The sequence below is a fragment of the Motacilla alba genome, chromosome 5, assembly GCF_015832195.1.
Source record: "Motacilla alba alba isolate MOTALB_02 chromosome 5, Motacilla_alba_V1.0_pri, whole genome shotgun sequence".
NCBI lineage: Eukaryota > Metazoa > Chordata > Aves > Passeriformes > Motacillidae > Motacilla > Motacilla alba.
In genome coordinates, this window is record NC_052020.1 from 7148275 (window position 1) to 7174275 (window position 26001).

At 45.7% G+C, this 26001-nt stretch overlaps 1 protein-coding gene across 1 annotated transcript; it reads right to left on the minus strand.

Moving 5' to 3' along the window:
- Positions 1 to 19822: 19822 nt before the first annotated feature.
- Positions 19823 to 25762, minus strand: FGF3 (fibroblast growth factor 3). The gene is made up of 3 exons (XM_038139063.1): positions 25513 to 25762; positions 23679 to 23782; positions 19823 to 20155 (listed from the first exon to the last, which is right to left on the minus strand). The coding sequence occupies exons 1-3, from the start codon at positions 25760 to 25762 to the stop codon at positions 19823 to 19825; spliced, it is 687 nt and encodes a 228-aa protein (XP_037994991.1).
- Between the last annotated feature and the right edge of the window lie 239 nt (positions 25763 to 26001).

A 26001-nucleotide genomic window follows, 5' to 3' on the forward strand; every position in this document is an offset into this window, starting at 1 on the left:
TTAATAATTTAATTCTCCTTGCTATTCAAGGCCCAAGAGCATCATTGTTCCAGTCAACCACTTTCATACTATTTTTATTCCCATCTTTCTCACTTCACTAATAAAGCTTTGAGAGCTACAGAAACATCAGCATTACAGGAATTAATCCTGTAAGAAAAGACAAGCAAAAGAAAGCAGTAAAGGCTGTTCATCTCCTTTTGGATGATTCCTCGTGCTGCTCTGAGAACACATTTCCCTCTGGGTTTGCTTTTGTTCCTGTAGGTGAAAGAGGGAACAGGACCAGGCTCTGAGTCAGTTTGCTCCATGAACCCATGCAGCCTCCTCAGCTCTAAGCAATGAATTATTTTCTTGCATTTCAGAATGTGTTTATCTTCGGACCAGGAGAATGTACAGTTTCCATTCTGCTAATGAGCTCTGAGGGAAGAGATCCCCAGGGAATTAGTTCAGATACTCACCTGACTTGGGACTGCTTATTAATAAACAGAATGAGATAAATGCAAATTAGAAATGACCAAATTGAAGATTGTCTTGAGGGAAAAAAAGAAGTGTTAAATGAGGCAGTCAACAACAGAATGAAGGCTTGGGTGTTTTTAATAATTTCCAGGAGCACCCTGTGATTCCCTCCATTGATTGGAACTCAGCCAAGTGTCCCTCCTGAATGTCCTACAAATGCTGAGTGCAACTGCGTGGCCATCTAGAAGCTCTGAGCTGCCACATCCCAGCAGAGCACGTCCCAGCAGCTTTTCCCTGACATCCTCCCTGTGCTACCATACACCTGAAAAAACAGGTAAATTATTGCATAAAAGGTGCCACTGAGCTCATTTCCACATAACTTCCTGGCATAATGGAGCAAACCAAAAGAAGCTGTGGCTGCACAAAGTCTGACTCTACCAGAGACACTGTTTTTACTTCAGAGCACACCCCCCGAGGATGATTATTTTGATACAAAACCCCACGTGCATTATTCTCCGTATTAGCAGGCATGGAGGGTGCACAGGAGAGCTCTTGGAATCAGGACAGCAGGATGGGAAGAACACACAACCAAGGGAAAACTCCCTGCCCAGGGAATTCAGACAGCGCTGTGCAGTCACTGCTGTGCTATTTGCCACGTGCTATATCCAGGCACAAAATATTTCACTCAGTGACACGGCCAGAAAAAGCCCTGTGAACCCCAAAGTCCTGGAGTCTTATAATAACCCCTGGAGCACACCCTCCTCCACAAAAGGAGCCCAGCAGTGCTCCCAGTGACCTGCCAGGGACACACTGCATGCAGTTTGTTCTGTATTTAAAGAGTCAGGCAAAAGCCACAGGGGCTGGGTTCAGTGCCTTCATGGCCATCTAGCACTGCTCTGGAACAGGGAAACAAATAGTTTTGGCTCCCCTGATGAGATTCATGATGCTGGAGTGAGGTGTTACAAAACTATCTGGAGTTTTCAGAGTATCCATTTATTTCGGTGGTTGAAAGCTAAATTCAGATATCAGTATTGGGTAAAAAAAGGATTCTGTCCTTAAAAAATATATGTATACTTTCAAAATTAATCTTTGAAAATATACTTTCAAAATTAATCTGTCTTCTTTCCTTCTCCCCCCTCTTTCCACTTTTTAATTTGTAAGTTTATGTTCCTGAGAGCTGCTGGACCAGCACAGTAGGAGGCCACTTGTCACTTGAAGTTCAAATGCAGGGTTTCAGAAAAAGGAAAAACATTGGAGTCTTTGTGAGCATTTCTTAGACTGGAGGACAAAGTATCATCATAATGGTACAACAGTTCTTACTGTACAATGCCATTTCTGTTGCCTACAACACCATACATATTATCATTATCATCTTCATGATTATTTTTCTGGGGGGGAAAAAAGTCATTCTAAGACTTCAGTCACAATCAAACCACAAACAGGGTGGGAAAAATCAGCTGCTGGCTGATTTGTAGAAGGAGGGCAGCTGGGAAAGGGCAGGACATCCTGCCAGGACCTCTGGGAACTGGAGGTCTGTGTCAAACCAGAGCCAGCCTGGGCGAGAATGGAGCAATCCTCAGGATCCTGTCTGTGAAGGACCCCAGGGGAGGTGGGTGTTTGTTGGTGTGGGCTCTACCTGGGGCTAAGAGGGTGGATGGAAATCCGGGCTCAGAACCCTTTTTGGGGACTGAGGTGCTGTGGCCCCAGTAAAAATCCCACTGCCTGAGGGCTGGAAGGTGTTGGAGTGAGCAGAGCCTGGGAGCTCTCAGAGCTCTCCTGTTTGTTTGCCTGGAAGTCCTCACTGAACGGCTGCCAAAATAATTGAATAAAATGCTAGTTTTGGTGGCAGAGACAGTTTGCACCGTGCGTGCTGAAGAGGCAAGAATTGTCATTCTGAACAGCAGCACGGGGATGTGTTACACCTGCAGTCAGTTTGCCTCTTTTCCTTTCCCCCTGAAACTTCCCTGCTCTTTCTCACACTGGCTGGGGCTACTGCTGAAAAATTAGGAAGATGAAGGAGAGTGGGGAGAAGAGTTGTGCTGGCAAGTGTTGTTATACAAAATATTTTGACAGAGCTTAGAAAGTTTCTCTCCACCCCTCTCTATCATCACAGTAGTTTACCTAAACTGCAGCAGGCAAACTGAGGAGTGTATATCCAAAAAACTACCCCCAAACTCCCTCCTGTAGCAGCTCTGGAGGTGCAATCATAATTCAGAGCTGTGGGAACAAACCTCACACGCACTGTTGGAGATTATTATTTAACAGCAGCAAAATCCCCCTATTTTTTACCAAGCCTGAGGAATGGTTTGCAACCCATTCTCAATTTTCCTGATGCTTTCAACTCAACATGGACACAGGCTGCAGGATCAGTTCCTAAATACAAGGGATGATGGTTTGATCGTGTTGGCAAAGTGGCTTCAGGAACTCTTTTCTTCCCTTTTGGGAATGCCCTGCCGTGGAGCTACTCCTGCATCACCAACACTGTACTTTGTCATTTATGACAAAGTTGCATATTCCTTGAAGTTAAGTATTACTAGAATTTGAACAATACTATAAGAAGTTACATATTTCTAAAACTTCTGTGACAGTCAGGGATAAGGGAATGACATTTCCATCACCTGCAGAGGAAAAAATGCAGCTCATGGACTAACCCTACACTGTTGAAGGAGCTGCAACACCTCAACAAAAGGGTCACAAAGAAATCTGCCTGACCCATTTAAAGAGCAATTTGGAATCACCAAATCCCAGCCAAAAATATCTCGCTGTTGTTACAGCACAAATATAATTACTGCTATTATTAGTAGCAGCAATAGTTACTATTAAGGTTATTATTAGCCATAATTTTTACTGTGGTACCACTTAGGAATTCCCTGTGGAGAGCAGGGTGCCATTGCAGCATGCTCTGTGTCACTGTTACCATGACAGTTCTGCTCTGTTTGCCGGTGTGTTTTGGCTAGAGAGCCAGCTGCTGACTCGCTGTGCTCCAAGTTGCTGAGCAATAAATCCCACACCAAATTCAGGACCAGATTTCTGCTCCAAGTCTCAGACCTGTGACTTGCCACGGAGGCTGCTCCGAGACTCCGACTGAGTCCACCAAGCCTCTCTGCAAGAGCTCCACTCCTACCAAAACTGGTGGCTCCCAAGTCAAATTTTTGAAAATACATGTTGCAGGGGAGCACAGGAGGTGCTGCTGGTGAGATTGACACTAGTGGGGGTGATTTGTGGGAAATGAGGACAATGAGAATTATTTCTTTGCAGTACAAGCAATTAGAAGCACATTATGTCAAGAAGAAGGTATTTAGTTAAGCAGGATGAGACAAACTTTGTGAAATGTTCCATGAATACAGGTGAGATTTCCCTGATAGATTGTGTCAGGAGATCCATGAACTGTTGTCCTGGCTCTCAGCTTGATATTGAATGTACTAATTTGGTTAATCCTTCCAAGACAACTCAGTCATTTGACCTTTTTGTCTTCTGGCAACATGAAAATGGTCACTGCACATGGAGAATGAATTTCCTTGCGGCTTCACTCACAGGTTATGTTCCCCCTTTAAATTTCCATAGGCTTCTGGGCAGAGGTGTGTGTCATACACTGAGCCAAAAGTGCAGCAGAGGTGTGTGGGGTGCCCTCAGCTGCTCACAGAGACCACAGAGGGAAGTTCAGCTGCCCCGGGACCCGTGGGGTGACACAATTCTGCTGTCCCCAGGGCTGCAATCCATTAGCATCCACGGGTGTGTGAACTAATGGTCCCAAACCATTACCTACAGGCTTGAAATCATTATCACAAAAGCACCAGAGGTTGTGATTTGCATCTCCCCGAGTATGGGTCCAGACTTCTCCATCTGTCGTCACCAGCAATCTCTCTGTGTGATCTTCCTGGTACCTGTGTGCCACCAGCATCCCCACTATGGGTGTTGTGCTTTCTAATGGTCCACTTAGCACATTCAGAGGTCTTCCAAGCTTCCAGCATTGTTTGATTATGTCTTTTAGGGCTAAGATCTGATCAGTGTTTGTACACCCTCTTCTGAAGCTGAGCTGACTTTTCCTTAAGCCTGCCATTCAGCTGCGGCCCCGTTCTTGTTCACAGGCACTCAAGCAGATGGATTCACAAACACAGCGAACAGGCTAATGCCTCTTGAGTTTTATATTCCTTCCTGCCACCTCTTTTTCTTTCTCCTTGGCTTGTTGTGAGCACAGCTGAAAGCCGGGGAGTCCTTCAGCAGCTCCAGAGAGCGCCGGGATAGCTGGCAGTGTCCCACGGGTGACACCTTTGCACAGCCAGGAGGGTGCAGGGCCATGTGTCACACCAAGGGCTGGATCCAGGGGGCCACAAGGATCTGCAAAGCCACTTCATGGCTTTTGGTCTCAATTCATGGCACCCGTGTTTGTTGGCTTTTCCTTTTCCAAATTTCCCAGCACGTTTCAGCAATGCTCTTTCCAATAGGTTTCCGTTTCCACTCTCATTTCTCACTTCTCACCTAAATTCCTGCCTTTTTCTGTCTCCCTTGTCCATAAAATCAGCTTTGGGGAGATGAACCATCCTGGCAGGTTTGTGACTGTTTGTGTGGAGCCACGTGAGTTTGTGACCCACTGTGTGTGTCCCTCACCTGCCACCACACAGAGATCTCTCTCTCTCAAAGGATCTATTTAGAAATATAGATGAATTAAAAGTACAACTGGAATTTGGGTTGAGGTCCTAATTTAACACATACTCAGCCTTTATTCAGGCTAATCACAAAACTGATCTGTCTCTTCACACTAAACTCTTTATGTTGATGGACTTCTGTCCTTGACCAGATGTTATCTGATTAAACACTCATACAGATGTACCATGATACAGGCAGGCAAAATGGTACATTTATGTGAAGGATGATGAGCATTCAGAATTACCTGTTGTGATCAGGTGAAAACAGCAAACAAAACAATTAAAAAAAAAAAAAAACAAAAAAAGGCACCGAGGAAAACAATTCTCTAACATTTCTGTGTTGTTCAAACACTGCAGACGTGGTGTGAGGCATCACAAAATCCTGCAGTGTAAGGCACTGCTCTGAGCAGCTCACAAGCTTGCTTGGTGCTGATGTAAAACAGCCTTTTCACACATTTTTAACAAAACAGCACTGCTCAGGGCAGAAGTAAACCCATTACAGAGAAATAAATAAATCCAGGAGATATTTATACCAGTCAAAAATAGTCATGTCGGTGTTCACGCCTTGGCATTTTAATGCTTGAATCTGTATTTTGTAAAAACAAAGAAAAAAAATTAAAATACATTTCACTAATAAATTATTTATATCACGTGGAGTAAAAATATCTCTGGACCATGAGGAAAAGTTTGTGATGTTTTATTTCAGCTGGAAATCAGTGTAACAATTAAGGCTCCCAGCTCAGGTTCCAGGGAGGCATCTTTCTTCCATTGCATTTTTCTCTGTCCCTCCGATGCCAACTCTTATAAAACAAGATACCACAGGGTTTAATTCTAAAAATCTAATATTACTGCCTTGTGGTGAACTGAATACTACAGATTCCTTCTTGATAATACTGTCTCATGGGATTCCTGCATGGTAACAGAATCTCCTGGGATTCCTGTCTGGTAACCATATCTCACTGGATTTTGGTAGTATTTCTCCCATTGGATAACCCCAGCCCCACCAAATAAGCAGTCATAAACCTCACACTCTCTTTATTTTACTTTACGTTATTTTGCTAATATCAGATCCTGAGGTTTTTCCACCACTTTTTTTTTTTTCACCAAATTGGAATCAGGGCTCTAAGAGAAATGAATAAGATGGAATATTTAGTTTGTTGGCCCAGGACAATGTTAAGATATTCCTTTCAAGAAGCAATAATTGGAATGTTCCATGGCTTCATTGCACTTAGTCTTTAGCCATACATGGACTAGAAAACTTTCTGTTGTTCTGAAAGTGAACTATGGTGAGAGATCTTCCCCTTCATGCCTGTGAGGGAAGCCACAGCTAAACACTTTCGGAAGGACTGTACTGAGCTGTTCTTGAGGAAGGTTTTCAGCTGAATGACGGAGCAGCAGCCCAGCCTTTCTGTCCTTAGCCACTCTCTCCACCTGGCTGTTCACAGCAAGTTGCCTGGGATAAAATTATTGCAGCAAGTCCACCAACACACAGAATTTTGTTCTTACAGTCCTGCCTGGTGTTGCCAGAAGCTTTTCCAGCTTCTCACAGGATACAGGGCCACCCTGGGAAGTCAAACTGGGCAATTCTGTCAGGAGAATTGCGCATCTCGCCGGGCTCAAACCAGTTCCATCACCCTGCAGCACTGAAAGTGGTTCAGGAGAGATCTGCTCTGCTTTGCCCTGTGAGACTTCCAGCCTCAAAACTTTTGTCCTCAGCTTTCCTTTGACTTATTTCCTGCCTGTAATGGCCCACTTTTGAGAAGATGTGGCTGGGGTATCGCTGCCAGGGAGGGATTGCTGCCAAGGGGGAACCCAGCCTTGCTCACGGGAAGGCAATTCCAGAACATTTTCCTATTGCCTCCTAGAGCACTCAGCCCCAAAAATGTGGGTCAGATAAAACACTGATGGGCCCTGCAAAGAATTACTCAGACAGATCTGTGTCACTGAGCTCTTGGGTGTGCCAACAGACATCTGGGCAGGTTTTGACCAGGTGGCTTTGGCAGAGCTCTGCCCAGCTGCACCTCTGGCTCGGTAAGAGATGCTGACCAAGGCTTGAAGCCCAGTGAAGGTGCCTGGAGAACACAAATGTTGGAGATGAAGGAAGGTAAACAGGCAACGCCTTCTGTTAAAGTGCTGCGTGTCCTGCCACGTGTTCAGACAAAAAAATGGGCATATGCCATTTTTCCTTTCCACAGCTGTCTTTCTGTCCAAATATAACACTCACAACTCCAGAACCTACAGCCATTCCAAGCCTTTTTTGAATCCAGACCAGGCATCAACCCCAGTTTTTCTCTGGTCCTGCCCAAGCTGTTGAATCTCATCGCCCTTGGAGGTACAGGGAACTGTGATAACAATCCCTGCCAACTTGATGTTATTTTTGAGAGGCTGAATGAAGTTCACAAAGCACTTCCTGAAGGTGAAAAAAGAAAATGTGACTGACACACCTGAGACCAGATCTGCCAAGACACCTTTATCCCTAAACCCTGGCATTTCCATGATGTTATCTGCCTGAAGGAATTAGCAGGCAGGCGAGCAAGTGGGGGTCCTGGCTGGCACTTTGGCAGCCCCTGCAGCGCTTGGGAAGACTGTTCTGGCTGCTGCCGTGGGCTGGGATAGCCAGGAATGGTGTCAGACCAGGGGCTGCATCTCTCCTCTGCTGCCTTTTAAGTATCAACTCTCTGCTTGGACAATGAACTGAGAAAACTGCGCTGGAGCTTAGGACAACAAAAACCTTTTACCAGGGGGCTTTTGATGGTCTCTTAAGGGGCCGTTCATGACTCTGTGGTGAGTCACCACCCCAAAAATACTGCCGGGGCTATTCATTGAGCGGGGCTAGCGGTGCAAGCTGGAAACAATCTAGGGAACTCTCATCTTCAGGTCAGTGGGGGCTGGCAGCCCGGCCACGCTCCGAGGGGCGAGACGAGAAAGAGCACGGCTCCCAAATTGCTCTCGTGCATGCTGTGCCTGGGGACTGGCCCTGCAGGAAGGGAAGGGTCTGTTCCATGCCCAGAAGCAGGGCTGGGGGGGTCCCTGCTTTGCTGTGATGAGTGTTTTTCTGCTTGAGGAGCGATGAGGCTGGGAAAGGTTTGTGTAGAACTGGGACGGAAAGGAGCTTGGAGAGAGAGAGAGCTTGGGGGAGACACATGAAAATTCCTGCCATCCCATGCTGCTGGAAGGGTCAGGGAGAGACTTCAGTGTTTATCCTGTTTATAGCCCACAGGACCTTCTTAGGGCCTGAAGCCCTCCTGCTATAAAAATAGGGGAGAATCCATAAAATCAGCAGCAGCATCTCACATATAGCACAGCTCCTTTCTTACGAGATAGGCAAGGAGCTAAATGCTTTAATTAGAAGTTCACTGAGTTATTTTTTGTGAGTTGCAGCCAATGACACAGAACATGGACTCCTGATGGAATACCAAGGCAGTAAATCAATGGAGGGTCTTTGCTACCGTTCATGAAATGCTCCAGCTGTGCTTCTAAGGATTATAATGTCAACAGAACCCTTGATTTGAATCACAGCCCTGCCTTCACTCAGGGGCCGTATATTAGTCTTGAAAAGCAGACAGAGTTTCATTGCTCAGGGAAAGAAAAAAAAAAAGAAAATAAAAGAAACAGAGAATTGCAGATCTGAAAATAAAATGGTGATGTAGGGGAGGAACAGTGCTTTGTCTCCGCAAAGGAGACACGTGGTGACTTCCAGTAAAAACCTCTAGAAACTTGAACTTAAAGGTCTTTCTCCATGTTTGTTTAGGATAAATTTCACAAGTCAAATTTAATTTTCCCAAATACATTTAGACAGTGCTTATGCACCTGATGAAGTGCTCAGCTTCAGCAAAGCCATTACAGCAATGCCAGCTGACTCCAGCCAAGGATCTGGTCCTTACTCAGAGAATGAAATATATCAGGAATCCCAGGAAACAAAAATGGATCGTTTCAGACAGTGGTAAGTTTGTCTGGAGGGCAAATGTGTTTGAATACCACTTGTGGTCATGTTTCTGCTTTAGGGCATGATCAAATCATAGAATCAGAATCATGAAATACCCTGAGTCAGTGGAGGCTGGACTGTATTCCATCAGGCTGAATTCTCAAAAGCTGTGTAAAAGGTGCAGTTTTGCCTCGGCAAAACACTTGAAGATTCCCAGGAATCTTTTGACATTTAGCAGGTGTTCTCTAGCAATGATTGTAATAAATCTTAACAACCCACGTGGAAACAGGCGACAAAAAAAAAGCTGAAGGATTTTCTAAATGATGACCTTGAAGTTGTTGACGAGGTCACAGTGGTAGTGTCATGCTGCAGTTTGCACATGTCCTTTCTTTCTTATTCCTACAGGAATCAGCTGCTGCCAAAGTATACATGATACAAAGTAGAATCTTGATTATCCAAAGCTCAGTCATAGTCTCTGTTGCCTATAATACAGTTCTATCCCTGGCATTTATTGCTTACACTGAAAAGTATCTCAGTTATTCAAAACCCTGGTTACTCAGATTCAGCGGCTGAACCCATTAAATCAATTTGCAATTAATTCAGTTGGCTCAAAACCATTTCCCCTCTCACAAGTGTACTGAAGCTATGCAAAGATTTGCACAAAAATCACTCAGAAAGGGAGAGACCTACCTTTGCTTTGGTTGGAAGCAAAAAAGGAGAATGAAATCTCACACAGCCCCAGTAGTCCTGGAACTGTTGGCAGGTTTGTACCTTTGCAGGAGCAAGAAAACCTCGTCTCTGAAATGCAGAATTATTTGAAAATGTTGCCTTGTGCTGCCGCTAACGTTGAAGAGGAACTGAAATGCAGCGGGGTTGTAGAGCTGAGCCAGTTCCTGAAATCTAATCCTGGTTCTACTGCCCCGACTGCTGCGCAGTCATGGTACCCAGTAGGGATGGGAGCAGCCTTTGTCCTTGGCATCTGGTTTATTCTGGTTTTTATTCTGGTTCTTTGGTTCATTCTGGTTTATTTTAGTTCCTCACCAGCACACGTGGAGCCCCTGCAGATCTGGGCCAGCTCCTGCTCCCTCCAGCACCTGCAGGGCTGCCCTGGAGCTCCTGCCCAGGCTGCCGTGATGGGCTCCAAGAGCCTCATCCCATCATTTCCTGGGGTAACATGAACCACCTTCCTGTGGTGCCTCCAAGTACAAGCACACGTGTGCACCCAAAGCTGAAAACATGGGTTTGCATCCACTAAGTGCATCCCTGGTTTGCTACTGCCATCTGGCCAAAGAGGAACTACGAGTTTGTTTCATAAATCAGTGAAATTGAAGTGTCACACTGACAAGTGGATGATGTCACTGGTGTGAGAAGATGCGTTTTGTTTGCCTCAGATAAAAGGCTCTAGTCCTGCAGGTGTGTGCAGAATAAAAACCCACTGGCCTTCACCTGGCAGGGCTCTCCAGGACAGTTTTATGAACTGATTCTCTGTTTTCTTCCCCACCTGCCTCTGCTTCTTTTCTTCTTTATCCTCCATCAGCCTCATGGAGGAAATGGCCCCACAAGAGCACCTCAAGGTGTAAGAGTATTTTCCTTCTCTCTCTTTGCATTTTTACCTGTCCATGTCTCCTTTCCTATTCTGCTTTACCAATGTTGCATGGAAGAGAGGCACAAAGTGTCTTTCAGTCTTTCCATGGCTTTTTTACCAAATGCTTCACTAGTTTCCAAAATAAAGAATAATTATTCCTTTGTTTAACCAACATGTTCTTTTCATGGAACATGACCTAGATTGTCTCCAAGGTTTATCAAGAAAGCAAACTCTTGTCTAACCTCTCTAAGGTCTTGTTAGACACCTGTGACTCAGTTCTGAAGAGCTTTGTTTTACCATCAAAGACAATAGAAAATCTCAGTTTTCGTGGCCACTTTTGAACACATTTCCAGTGAAGCACTTGAAGTACAGCTTCATTCTTCATTCAGAGCTGGGGAAAGAAAGAGTTAATCCGATCCTGAGGGCTTTCTTTCCATGTGCACTACTGAAAATGGGTAACAGATACTTGGAGCAGACAGGCTATGGGACACAAATAAACTCAGTTTCTGCTGCTGTAGTTTTAGACCCGTGTTGCCATGAAAAAATGTCAAAGGATTTAAGAATAATTTTCAGTTGGTTTCACGGTCTGAGCAACACATGCCTGTGAGCCTCCGATGTCTGCAGTGCAAAGCAGGCACGCAGGGTCACACCACAGCTATGCTGTGCCCAGCACACTGTGTCACCTATCCTCTAGGGACACTGTTCTTTCGGACTAGATAATTTCTGGCTCCCCAAAGTAACATTTGTGTGGCTTTTCCTCATAGAAACACAAAAGGAAGGTGGAACAGTGACCTGCTGTCAATTCTTTCTTAATGAAGCATCCGAAGGCACTGAATTCTGGTCACACTTGGTGAATGAGCCCATTTCTCCCTCCAAAATTCATGCAAGGAGTAACTTCTAGTCATAAGAATTGATTTAAGACAAACCATTGTCTGGTTCTCACGTATGATGCATTATTGGACAGGATAAACCAAAACTACATTAAGTGCTTCTAACAGAAGATTATTTCCAAGTTTAAAAAAAGGATATTTCCAAAAGAAACAGACATTTGGCTCAAAGTGTGAGATATTTTGACTTTATCAGCACTAGTTCTCTTCCTTTTAAGACAAAAATTTACAAATCAAGCAGCTGGTGCCAGAGATATTTCCAAGCTGGTAGAACTGCACATCCTGCAGGAGGCTGCATCCTCCAGGAGCTCTGCAGCCACCCCTGCTGTCCTGTGTTTCTTACATTTGCACCAGGATGCCTCTAAATTCTCCTCACAGTTCTCCTCAGTGTTCTTCTAATCCACATATTTCAGCAGTAAAGACACCACAGCTTTTAGGATTGATGCTGTGGAAAAAAATTAAATATTTTCTTTAACCATAAAGTGAAGACCTTGAAGAAAACCCCCGATGTTTTGTGCCAAAAAAGGGGATCTTCCCTGGGTTTTTAGAAAGGCTTCCCTTCTGCTATGCAGTGGTGGCATCTGAACTATTGCAGGACTAAAACGGGACAGTTCTCTTCAAGCGTCTAAATTTGGAGGTGGCCCCAGAATGCTCACAAAGGAGGGCAGTTACCATCAACTGCTCTGTAATTATAGATCTGCTTGTTCACCTTCCCAAATCCTTCAAACCTTCTGAAAGGAAACAGGAGACATTTGAACTTGCAAACTTCAAAGGACTGTTTAAGATAGCTTTAAAAAGAAGTAAAGACCAATCAGTTCAATGCGTTTTCTCCCTATGGGAAGCATTTCACCTCTGAAAATCCGAGGAGGAAGAGAGCAAATCTTTAATAGAAGAGGAGGCAGATATGTGGACTAAAGGACTGCTGCCTTATCCAGGCTACTCAGTTTTGTTGTGTCACTTAGTTCTCACAGGAGAACAAGTTTCCATAATTCCCCTAGGGTTTCATGCATATTCTCACTCTCTTTTCCCCTCTGCTTTGTTAATTCATGTTGCTGAAATAAACCTTTCCAACATCATCCCTATGGGCAGTGCTCCTTCCTGAGCACATCCAAAAAGCAAGGCACCTTTTGCTAACAAAAATAATATTTCAGCCTAAAATTGGAGGAAAATAAGTCAAATTCAAGTCAAATTTTTACACCTAGATATTTTTGTGTCTACTTTTATTAATGAAGTATTTTGTGGTCAATTTTTTTCTTATTTTAGAAGCTGGTCACTTCTTTTTGCTGTCATCTCAATAAAATAGGCCACAATAAAAAAGGGACAATTGCAGCTGGCAGTGTTTTCTCCCTTGGGTCAGTTTGTGTTTAATGGCTGTGTCCACATCATGGATAAGGGTGAGAACTTCCAGTTCCCATCCCAGGTGCCTTCTCAGGCTTTGTACCAGTGTCAGATTAAGCCTTTTCTGACCCAGAGATGGGGCAATTAAGAGGTGTTTTAAAAACTTTTGTTCCATTTTCAGTCTCATGTGAAGGCTGAGACAATACAGATGTTATAATGCATTTATCTTAAAGTTTGCATACAAATACATACTGTATAAGCCTTCTATCAAATTGAAAATTTTCTACAAATTCATTTCCCACCCACCACAAGTGAAAAACATGAGAAACAACCACAAAGGAGGGGACCTCCCTCATGTTGCAGCTAAGTTTTCCTGGGACAAACCAAAGAATTCACTGCTTGGAAAAAAAACCCTGGCAGCAGCCAGGAAACTGTGATAATTTTTAAAAATGCCATTAATAGAGCAGAGGAAAACCAAGAATTCTTCAGTCCCTGAAGATCTGTACAGCAGAGGAGACCAGAAGCAGCCAAGGGGTGATTGAAGACCTTTCACATCCTCTTGTTCAGCTCCAGAAGATGCAGGAATATCTGCCAGGATCTGACTCATTGGGAGATGCCCTTTGCAGTCTCCTGTTTTTGATAGGTTGGCATCCTTCCCCTCTGCCTTCCCTCTCCACAGAGAACCAGGGAATAGTTTGGGCTGGAAAGGCTTTTTGCAGGTGTATTTTCCTGTGAAAAGATACTTCTTTTGTGGCCAGCAGAAAGATGCTATGTTTATTACCAAGGAAAATATTTTGCATTCCAAGAAGGAGAAGAAGAAAAGCTGTCAGTAAGGTCCCTCTGTGCACAGATTATTTTGATAAGACAGATCTCAGCAGTTCCTATCAAAATCTTTTTGGCAGAATAATAAGCTGCTACCCTTTGGTTCTCAGAAAACGATTCTGCACATCAACAGTGCCTAAACAGCTGTCCTAACTGAATGCCTCCCTTTGCAAGGCCCTCAGCGTGTCACTGGTAATTAATATTGAAATTGATATGGAAGCATTTCAATTCCAGGAATGTAAAGTTATGTGGAATCTCATTTGCTTTGAGTCCAGAGGTGTGAATGTCTTTGCTGCATCAATGTGGCAACCAGTGATTTTGTTGCTACTAACCTTAGAAAGGTTTGGTTTTAATTTGCCTGTATTCATTTTTGGGGAGGTATATTGCAAACTTCTCTCTTTTAGTGCTCTCCCTCAGCTTTTGAGGAACAAAAAGGATTCCTGATTTTTAATGTTATACATTTCTTTCCAGAGGAAAATTCCAAGTTTCTATGACATACAGGGGCATCCAAGTATGAAGAACCTTGTGCTTTGTATCAGACACAAATAAGCACTAAGATTCAAAGTTTTCATTGCTGTTGTTAACAGCTTTATTTTCTGAGGTTATTGTTTAGGTCTGAAGGAGATTTTGGATGTCAATGCTCAGTGGTGGCAGGGTGCTCAGGGGAAAGGTTTTCAATGCAACTCAAAGAGATGTTTTTCAAAGGCATTTTCCTGTGATATCTCATATATTGCCCTGCCTGGTTACAATTTTAATATATTTACTTTTCTGCTCCTCTGAGTTCATATTTACAGATGAGGCTGTGAGTCGAAGTTATGATGGTGAATATCAACTGTTGTAACAGCTTTGTTGTAGAGATTTTTCTCATCCTGAGCTGCTCTGGATGGGAGAAAACCTTCTGAAAGCTGGGGGTGTAACCACATCCTTGATTCAGACAATTAAAAGACACACTTAAGCCTTGTCCACTGAATAGTTGAACTAACACCAGCCCCATGCCACCACCAGCCCCATGCGAGTATCCAAAGGGAAGACACGTGTGGCCAAAGGGATTTCTTGGCCCATTGTTTTCCAGAGGGTTGCACATCTGTGGAAGAAAAGCAGGGAAGAAAGTGGAAACGTCAGGAAGCAAAGCAGGAAATCCAAGAGCTCACAAAAGGACTCGGAACAGAGAGGGTTTTGGGGCTGGTTAGTGCTGTTAAAGGGTATGAACAAAACATCCTCTCTAGCATTATTTTCATGCTGGTGGTGACTGAGAAAAACAGATTTTGTACATTCATTGTAATTAAATAAGATTACCTTGAGAAATGTCTCCAGGCCCTCTTGCAAATGCTGGGGGAATAACTGTGAAGCAGTTTCCAAATACAGATGGATTTCACTGCTGCCCTTGCTGAGGCAAGCAGGAGCAGGGCTTGTAGAAACCAGTATCAGACCTCTATAAAGTGGTGAAATAAAGAGCCAGAAATATCACAGAACTACCAGAATATAATCTCAGGATGGCAAATGAATGATGCTCAAAGAGAAGGGAAATCCATGCTTAGAAAGTGGAGAAAAAAAAAAAAAAGGTGTGAGTAAATTTGGAAACAATTCCTGCCTTGTGGCTTAGTCCTTCAGCATGGGGGAGCTGTTCATGTTTCAAGCACAACTCCTGCTTTTTACCAAGAGACAGCCACAAAAGCCCCAACACAATCACCAAAGGCCAGGATATTTCACATGAGGTTGGTGAACAGAGCTATGATGGGCTAAAGCAAGGGTTAAAGGAACTGAAAAATCTGCTCCAGATATAAATCAAGAAGTCACAGACCAGGTTGTGTCTCTTCTGTCTGGAAGCAAGTAAATGAAAATTTTGCCAAAACCCCTCAATTCACTGTCCTCTGCCTCGTGAAAAGATAATGACTTTCAAGCCCTGTTTGAGTAATGAGTCAGTGAGAGGGAAAGGGAAAAAAAATTGCATCATTTGTACAATTTCTATGGAAAAATGTTTTTTAAAAGTACAAAACTGCAAGGAAATGGTTCTACAAATGCTAGGAATGGCACCAATGGAAAGACTTTTGCCATGGGGAGGAGGTGAAGGGGATGAAGAAAAGGTACCTTGTAGAGTGTGGGAAAGAGATGGTGCAGAAGAGCAACCTGAAAAGACAGTTTTTGGAAGCACATACACCAGCTGCTCCACTCTTGTTCATACCTGCCAACTGGGCAACTCTACTGAAGGTGCAGCAAGTGATTTTAAGGGAGAGAACAGAAAGTTAGCACGCCAGATGGTTGGAGTGGGCTGGGGAACTACTGATCCCAAACTGAACAGCGTTCCTGAATGGAGAGAAATGGGAGGGCTGGGGAGAGGGAGCTGGACTCCAAAATGCGCTGCAGGAATCTGAACATCCAAAGGTGAGGACAAACTAATAATCAGTTAGAATTAAGAACAGCAATCACCGAATCACAGATGGGCTGATGGAGGGGAGCCCTGGAGGGTCCAAGCCCTCTCCACAGGCAGGGTCATGCAGAGCAGGCAGCCCAGGAGAAGGCAGTGAATGAATTTGTGGTGAGCATCCTCTCCTGGCTCCAGGGTGAGAACAGCACTAGCTTTGTGCTCTGAAGTAGGTGAAGTTTGCAGAAACTCTGGAGCCCCCAAAGGGGCAAAGTTTACATCTTCCTCAAAAAACACAAAAGAAAAAAGTCCTGGTAGCAGCCTGTGCAATGGAAAGGTGTGGATTCACTCAAGGAACTTTTAAGAGAGGAGATGCATCCTGATGTTTTAATCCTAAGGAGAAAATAGCTCAAATCCACTTCCTCCTGTAAGGTATCCACTATGGTTCTGGTCCAAATAAATAAAATGGGATATAGAATACAACCGGGATCATTGTCATGAATAGGATTTCAGCCTGTCAGTGTCTGGGAACTGTGGAATTCAAGGTTGCTAAAAGAATATTAAGCAATGAATGTCTGTAATGAAAAGCATTTCAACAAGAACATTAATGTTTCTTAAGAGATAGAGAAAAAAAAAAAAGAAAAGAAAAAAAGCCAAATCCCAAAGCCATCTCCTTTGAATTGATGCAATGAGACTGGGCAAAGAAAAATCCTAAGAATGTGGATGAAATTGTTTCAGGTTGATGTGAAAATCATCACTTACCTACAGTAGTTAAAATGCCGTTGGGTCCAATGAGTTAATTATTTTTTTCTTTTGTCTCCCCTCTCCTTTCTTTTTCAGTGTTAGTATTTTAGGCTTTGCTGGGACAAAAACTAACACTGAAATAAGAATTTAATTCATGTGTTAAGCTTAACTTCGTTGTGATTTCCTATGGGAAAACTGTTAAAACAATATTCCCACAAGCATGAAATACAGCTCTAAACAAAGGCAGGAGTAAGAAGGTGTTTTGTAATTAGTGATATTCCTGTATCACCCACTGCTGATCCTTTATGGCAGGGAGCTGGGCCATCTGGAAAAGAGAGGCGGGAGAAAAGAACAAGAGGAAAAATCGGCAACAACAGAGGTGCAGCAAAGCAAGGGATACAGCCAGCCCAAAATAAAACTTGCCCTTGAGAAAAGCTGGGAGTGAAGAGCAAGAGTTTGATAGGAAAGGGACTTGGAGCAGGGGTGAAGATGCATCTTTGTGTCATGGGAAACACGGGTTGGTTCATTTTCTTCAGACCATCAGGTCTGTCAAAAATATCTGAAGCAGACAGTAATCATTAACTTTACAGCAGCAATTTTAGGGGAGAGAAAGCTGAGAATGGATCCTGGTTTCGCTACAAGTTGAGGTCAAGTAAATCTGAAAGTGGTCAAAATAAATATTTTTCATTATTTATTTAGAAATTACACCTGAGGGAAACAGTGTCTCTCAACCTTCAGCTGTATGTGATCTTTTCTTGCCAGCTGGGCTTGCTGACACTTTCCTTCCCTTGCATTTTGCTCCTGGAGCTGGAGAGCTGGGAGGGCTCCTCGTGTCCCCCTCTCCTACCCAGTCGTCTCTCAGCTCTAGTGGGAAGTGCAACTGGGAATTGGGACAGGGGGACCCAAGAGTGTGTCCCCAAGACAGCCCTGATGCCCAGAAGGCAAAACCTAATTTTCTTCCTTGATAGGACCAGCTTTCAGAGGGCACCTTGGATCCTGCAGCAGTTTGGGCCCTGTGTGGTTGACAGGGCAGTGAGCAAAGAGAAAACTTGAATTCTTCAGCTTCCTTTTCAGTCTCTCTGTTTCCTCTTGGCACAGTGGCTCCTGACATGAGGCTGCCTGGTTAACTCCAGGAAGATCCCATCACTATTTTTTTTTGTTGTTTTGTAAAAGCAGGAAAATTTGGGAGCCATGGGCCATGGTTTTCCCTGCTCTTCTTTAAACCTAGGTCTATTCTGTGTGCAGCATTATTGAATGTACTTTATAATGTGTGTACATTATTGAATGATATTGAATCATTTAAGGGTCTTTTTACATTATTTTAGGATAAAAAAGAACGGAGATCAAGGAACTTTGACTTTCTTATTGAAAGATACTTTCCTCCTGTGTTGGAATATTTCAGAAAAGATAGGAGGGTGGAAGGAATGGAACACATTATTTGGTATAAAAATATTAAATGATAAAAAATTACTTGGTATGAAAAACCTTTCTGGTTTTACCTTCATGGAGACGTAAGCAGTGCTAAACCTAGGCTTGGTCACCTCATTCTGTGAACTCATCTTACTTCTCTGTCTCACAGATTTCACCTCCTGGTGAAAGGAAGATTTTTTTTTTTCCCTATCTAGTTTTAAATGAGCACATTTAAATGGGTCTATTCAAAAGCAGCCCACAAGAAGACCTTTTTTTCTCAATGTGACCAGGAATAGGATTCACACCTGTCTGTTTCTATGTAATGTCAGATTTAACTTACAGGTCTTTGTTTAAATTCAGGTGGAGCTTTTATTTCAGTGTAGTCTTTCTTTTTTCCAGCTCCCCACTGTTAGGGCCTAATTCTGGGAAATGAAGAGCACAAGGCCAAACCCCTCTGAAATGACCATTATTTGTGCTTGTCAAGCACACATCAATCTTGGTACTACTCTGTCATCTCCTGGATACCGAGAAAAATGTTTAAAGCTTAAAATTGCTCAAAAATCGAATCTGTGATGGGGACTCCCCTCAGCTTTGCAGAAGTTAACTTTGCAGAAGAAGAATCGTGGCAGAAAAATCACAGAAGCATGGAATGGTTTGGGTTGGAAGGGACCTTAAATCTCATCCTATTCCACCCCCTGACCATGGGCAGGGACACCTTCCACTATCCCAGGTTGCTCAGAGCCCCATCCAGCCTGGCCTTGGACATTTCCAGGGGTGGGGCAGCCACAGCTTCTCTGGGCAACCTGTGCCAGGGCCTCAGCACCTCACAGGGAACAATTCCTTCCCAATATCCAAGCCAAACCTACTCTCTTTCACAACCCATTTGAGTACTATTCTAAGAGAGGATTCATCTCTTGGTAAACAGATTTATACTGCCAAACCTGGCCAATGCAAATGTGACTTTACCACCGTTCATTTATTTAAAAAGGCAAGGTGAGGCATCTTGGAGTTTTAGTTCAGCAAAATCAAGGATGATCTGGTAATGTGCAGGTCTGTTGAAGTGTTTCAAGTAGCTGACAATCTTAATTTTCTTGGACGGTCTTGGAAAAAGTATAATTGATAATGGGTGGTCATAAAATAAAAATAAATACGTGTAAATTAAAAAAAAAACAAACCACCAGTTTTCCAACTCCTGTATTATGTAAAAATAAGAATGTAGCCTCTCATGGCCAGAAGAGCCATGAAAGCACTATACCTTCCCTGTGGACATAAATTGGGCAAGTGTTAAATATCCGTATGGTCTGGGAGGGCAGCACTGAGAAAACAGCCTAGGGCAGGTTAGAATGAAAATACTTGACTTCTTTTTTTGGGTTTTTTTTTTAAGAAAAGAAAACATGAAAGTCATTGCAAAATTATTACATCCAGCTAATTCACCTTTTGGGTGTGCCTCAGCTTACCTCCCCTCTCTCTCCCCACAGGTAACAAGCCTACAGCAGCTAAAAGCAAGCGATGCGGGCTCTGGTTCTACCGCGCAGCGTGTGAAACCTGCTGCTGCCAGTGCCTCTGCTACAACCACAGCTGCCAGTCCTTCCCGGAGCTTTCTGAAGGCTCTCAGTCCCTCCCAGCCCCACCACGAGCTCCCCCAGCCCGTCAGTGTCCTCTCCTCCTGCGCTGGTTCCTGCTGGGCGCCTTCAGGAGGCTCTCCCGGTACTTGGCGCTGCTGTGGAACAGCCGGACCATCTCATGGTCTTTGTTATCCAGCACTCGGGGCAGAAAGAGGGAGGATTTCTGTGTCCTGCGGGTTTTGAAGCCCCTCCTGGGTCGCCCTTTGCCGTTGATGGAGAGGTACCAGAGTCTCTCGGCGCTGGCTTTGCGCTTGCTGCCCGCCCTGCTGGGCACGGTCCGGTACAGGCGGGAGGCGTAGGTGTTGTAACCCAGCTCGTGGATCCTCTCCACGAACTCACACTCAGAGTTGTAGCTCTCCTGGGAAGGAAACACGGGGAAAAAAAATTATACATTATAAAATTATATATTTTCGCCCCCGGCGAAGGGGAGGGAATGATGAGGAGGACTCCATCGTGTCAGAAGGCTAATTAATTACTTCATTATACTCTATTATTCTATATTATATTATTACGTCTAAACTGAACCTGCCAAGCACTCAACTGCACTCATCTCATGACTGTCCCCCGACAGTCCCAACTCACACACACACACACACACACTTGGCCCTGATAGCCCAAGGAACCAAAACACCATCACTCCGGCTGAACAATCTCCATATTGCATTCCACTTTTGCACAAACACGGGCACAGCAAGTGAGACGAGAATTGTTTTTCCTTTCTCTGAGGTTCGGAGAATGTGAAACCCGGAAATATTCTTGGGAGGAACTGTGCCTTGCTTTTCCCTGTGAAGAGAAATGTGGCGACAAAAAAATCTTCAGCCAGACTCTCCTGAGTTTTAGGACAAGGACAGCAACACTTCTTTCTTTGATAAGAAAACCAGAGAAGGCAGGAGGGAGGCACTGAGCCTGAGCAAGGTGCTCCCTGTCAGCAGTGTGAGCACACTCTGTGCACCAGAGACCCTAGGGAGCAGCCCCAAAACCAAACTGAAAACAAAAAGGTGAATAGGAGTGAATAGCTCTACTGATTGTTCAGCTGTAATTTTTTTTTTTTTTTGTGCTTATGAATTTAATGCAGCTGTGAAACTGGATAGATTATTTAATTGCTGCCTATCAACCTCTGCCACCCATTGAAAAGGTAAAATCCTACAGTGTAATGTAAAATGTGTCTCTTCAATTTGAGTATTAGCCATTAGATACCCTTGCAGTCTGTTACAGCCCGTTCAGACTGGATATTTGAGCAGGAAAACACGCCTTTGTGGAGCTTCTTTGGCAGCACAACAAAATGAAAGCACACTCTGCCTACCAGTGTGCTCCTCCAAAACGCCAGGCTGCTCCTTTACCACAAACTGTAAGGCACAATATTCACCCGTCCCGGTTGCTCACATTTCACGTGATCTGACCAAAATTGCCCCTTTTCACCTGCTCCTTGACTGAGAGACCTCTCTGCAGAAGCCTGGCACCCGGAGCTCCTTCCCCCTCCCCGGGAGCAGGAGAACCAGCACAGACAAAACACCTCCCACACTGTCCATCCTTCCTTAACTCCAAACCCATCCTTGCTCCACTCTGGGATTAAGACTCCAGGACCTAAAATGTGTCAAGCGCAGAGGCAGGAAGGAACCACCACCGCGGGGGTTTTATTTTTCCTTGTCTGGAGGGTGTAGAAAGGGCACAGGTAGCCAGGCTGGGGCCAGAAGAGCCCCAGACCCCATGAGCAGCTTGTCTTTGGTGCTGTTCACTCCCCAGAAACACTGATGGGCCTTTAACAAGGTTTTAAAAGGCTCCACATGTCCTGGCTTCCCAGCTGTGCAACGGAAGCGCCCTCCCTTGCAAGGACAAGGTTCTCAGATGCTGTGGGGCTGGAGCCCACACAGCCACCAGATGTAGGTGGGTTTGTCCTGCTGCCTGCCTCCCTTCTGCCTGCGGAGGGTTTATCACACAGGATAAATCCAGAGGATGATCACAATCTGCCAAGGGCACAAAGGAATGCTGCAGACTCAACAAACCCACCCTGTTGGCATGGGGAAATGGGTGAACTGAGGGATGATGGGGTTATTCCAACACCATTTCATAAAATGCTCCCTGGGTAATTTATGCCTGAATTAGTCAGGTTTTTTAAACAGGGACCTTGCACAGGCTCTTGGGCTAGTGACATCAGTGAAATTGTTGGACAGGCAAGCAGAGACAGGAAGTTTCTCCTGAGCTGAGTCCTCACCCCTTCCTGCTCCTGTGAAAAAAGCTGGAGTGGAATAGCATTCCCTGGATTGTCCCTCCAGCTCTGAAACACAAGCCTGAGCTAGTCTCTCTCAAACTTGAGCTGGAAGGGGACCAATTATCTTTTCAAGTTATACAGAAACCTTCCATGGCTGATATTCTTTGGCACATGACAGATGAACAAACCAGAGAATGAACAGTCAGGAGGTGGCCTGATGCTCCTACCACCAGAGAGGGAAGTCCAGGAGAAAAGGAGTCTCAGAGCTATCCTGCTCCTGCCTTTCCTGCACTTTAGGAGAGGAGCTTTTTACTCAGAATTTTAGTCTTATTTTAATTCAGTGTAAGTAGTCTGAAGGGAAAAACCCCTATTTTGAAGAAGAGAGAAACATGAGGAAGAATGTGAAAAAAATCATCCTTCCAAATAATTTCTTTGGGACAGATGCTGGCTCTGAACTGATGGAGGGGAAAAATGTACCTGTTTCAATCAGAATATTAACCAGAAGCGTACAACTGGACAGCCTTAACTTTGGCAAGCAGAGCTACCATGCCCTCATTCCTCTTCAGCTGCATTTTCCTTGGCCAAAATCGTTTGTAGGGTGGTTCTCTGCAGTGGCAAAGAGCACTCATCTTTACACGCAGCCCCCTTAATCAGCGAGCATCACATGAGGCACATTAAGGGAGCTGGGTGGTAAACACTGCCAGAACATTCCTGAAAAGCTGGAGTTAAAGGTGTCAACCTGGGGAGGGACAGAGTTGATTGTGTCACCTAGGCTGGGCTCTCATGGGAAAAGATCACATCGCTCAAGGGTTTGTCCCTGCTCGAATCAACAGAATTACATCTAATGGCTTCCAGGAGGGAGCAAATTTCACCTCAGCCATGTTTCCCCTCTTCAAACCTGCTTCCACGCCCCAGGATTCGTGGGGAAGCTGCACAGTTTGGCTGTCCTGCAGGGAGAGATCACAAGATTGCTGGGATGTAATCAAAGACAGTGGAAGAAATTTCAGTAGGGAGATAATGTATGTGGTACACGCTGACAAACGTGCCCTGGTATGTCCCCGAGTGTGAAGAAGTCTGAGCTGAAGTATTTTGTTCACTCAGGGGAAATACTGTCTGGGCTGAGAAGGCAAGGCTCCCACTTACATCAGCACACCCCAGATTTTATCTCACAGATCACGGAAAAAAAATTAGGTCAAAGGAGTAAAATAAGGTGTTTATTTTCACCTTTATCTTCTTGCACCGTCTCCTTTTTTGCTTTCCTTGCACAGCCCTGCCTTTCAGTACTGCAAACTCTTCCACTGCCCAGCCATAAGCTCTGTGCAAGGAAACTCCCATCAGGAGGCTGCTTTCCTGCAGCATCAATGCTCAGTTACTTGTGGGCACTCTTTACCTGACGTGTCTCTGCTGGCATCCAAGATCCATATAAAACATGGGCAATTCTGACATTCCACATACCTGTGGCTGTCCAGGCAGTAAGAAGGTAAGAACACAGCTTTTCCCCCACTTTTAAGAATATATTCATTGGTTGCCTGTAAGAATTCCAGGCAAAAACCTCTTGTAACTTTACTCTTCTCTAGAAATGTGGATTTATAAGAAATCAGTGCTCCCCACTAGACCTGTTCCCCCCACCACAGGAAATGACAGGCACGTGCCAGGCTTCAGTAAAACTTACTGATGCATAAAGTCTGCCCCTCTTGTTCATGGCCAGGTATCTGCCAGAGAAGAGGCCCTTGATGGCAACGATTCCAACATCCACAGCAGTTATTTCCAGGATACCTCGAAACAGAATTAGGAGATGTGTTATTGCTCAGGTGTAGTTTTTTTGAGATACATTTGCATGGCTGCTTACCTGAGGAGTGTGATCCCACAGCTACCACTTGCTGACATAAGAATCAGGGCGATCACGTGAATGAAATTATTATTGTTGTTATTATTATTATTATTATTATTATTATTATTATTATTTGGAACAATGCAAAGCAAGGATGACGCGGGAACTGTTCGAGACAAGGTGGACAAGAAACCCCAAGATGTGTCTGATTGAGATTGAACTCACTCAAAAATGAAAAAGATCTGACACTGAACTAGAGGTTCACTTAATCCTATATGTGTATAAAAAAACTTTAAATCCTTTTCAATGCTTAGGAACACAAGAGCTCTAGACTTATTGAAGCCAGTCACAAAGCCGCCCATTCCAGGACAAAGCCCTTGCTAAGGTCTCAGAGGGTGAACCAGAGCAAGGCTGCTGTGTTTTAGAGCCATGTACATAATCGTGAAAGGGACTTGAGATTTAGGAAGTCAGTGCTGCCCTCCAGACAAGGACTGTATGACTGTGAGACAAATTAAAAGGAAGAATGTTTTCAGGCGGTCCAAGATGGGGTCCTGAGCACCAGAAGTGTCACAGGCAGGGCCGGTGCAACACCTGCCCAAATGTCCAGCCAAAGGTGCCAGGACACCCACGGAGGCACAAATGACTCAGAGGATGCTGCTGTACGTGCGTGGCTCTCCATCAGGCTGGCTCAAACCCGGCTCTCAGCTCTGCAGCCGTGGCCTGATGGCTCTGTACTTTCTATGAGTGCTGAAAGCAAGAGGTGACCCCGGCACCCAAACCTCCTGCTGCCTTTTGGAAAGCCTGAAGGCAGGGCTGCGGGCCTGTTCCCTGCACAGAGCTGCATTGCTGGGAGCTCTGGGAGAGCCGGGCTGGGTTTGGCACAGCTGGTTTGAATCAGGCACCGGGTCGCTGCTGAAGGATGCCTCCTCCGGGCTGTGACAGCGAGGGGGGATTTCTCTAGGAAATAGTGGTTTTCCTTTATGGACTTCAGACACATCCCTGAGGTCTCCCTATCTCTGTGTGCCATCACCAGGCGGGATTTACGCACGCTGGGGTGGCGGGGTGCGGGGGCTCCTGCTCTCCTCCCTCCCGCCGCCCTCGCACAAACCCCCTCGCTCCCGACGTATCCGCTTTCATCCTAATTACCGCCGCTGCCCGGCACATGTCACGGGGGACAGATGTGATGTAGCCGGCGGAGGCTCAAGCCCCCCGCGGGAGCCAGGCTGGGACGGGCCGGGGCGGCTCCAAAGGGCATCCTCCGGGATGGGCCCCGGGAGGTGCCGGGCTGAGCGAGCCCGAGTGACAGCTCGGCCGGGCTGCGCAGGGCAGGCTCGCAGTCCCCGTCGGGGAAACTTGGGGTTTGGGGTCTCCTCCTGCAGCGGGGGCATCGCGCCCCTCCGCCGGCGGCCGGGTGCCCGCACCCTGCAGGGCGGGCTCGGGAGCTCCCGCCCGGTCCGAGGGCTGGGGATGCTGCCAGCGCCGGGACAGGGCAGCCGAGGCGAAGGGAGGGGAGGCGGCCAAAGCCCCGACCCGGGGGATGCCCCTGGACCCGCCGAGGAGGCACGGGGGGGCAGCGGGAGCAGCTTCGCCGCCGCCCCGTCCAGCGGCCGCGGCAGAGCCGCTGATGGATGCCCAGCGCCGGCCGGCCCGGGGGGCCGCTGAGCCCGGTACTCACTGAAGGCGCTGTTCTTCTCCAGGGTGCCGTTGATCCTGCCGCTGGGGTGGATCTGGAGGTGGTACTTGGTGGCACAGTAGAGCTTCCTGCGCCGGGGCGCTCCCCCGAGGTGCTCGTAGACGCCGCCGCGTCCCCCCGCATCCCGGCGCGGCCGCGGGGCGGCTCCGGAGGGCTCGGGCACGGCCGCGGCCCGCCCCGGGGACCGCGGCTCCTGCAACAGAGTCAGCAACAAGATCCAAATTATAACCATCGTGGCATGGTGGCCGCAGCGCTCGGTTTGCTGGGGAGGGCGAGGCTCGCAGCGAGCGGCACCGGGGGTCCCATTAAAGGCGTCTTGCTAGCAGCACTCCGGAGATGCCGAGCGCACGCTGCTTCGAGCCGGGCAGCATCGGAGAGATTTTATCAGCCTCGATCCGGCCCTTTTATCTGTCTCAGATTGACTTAAATCAATAGACATCGGCAAAGGCCACCGAAGAGTCCCAGCTGTTT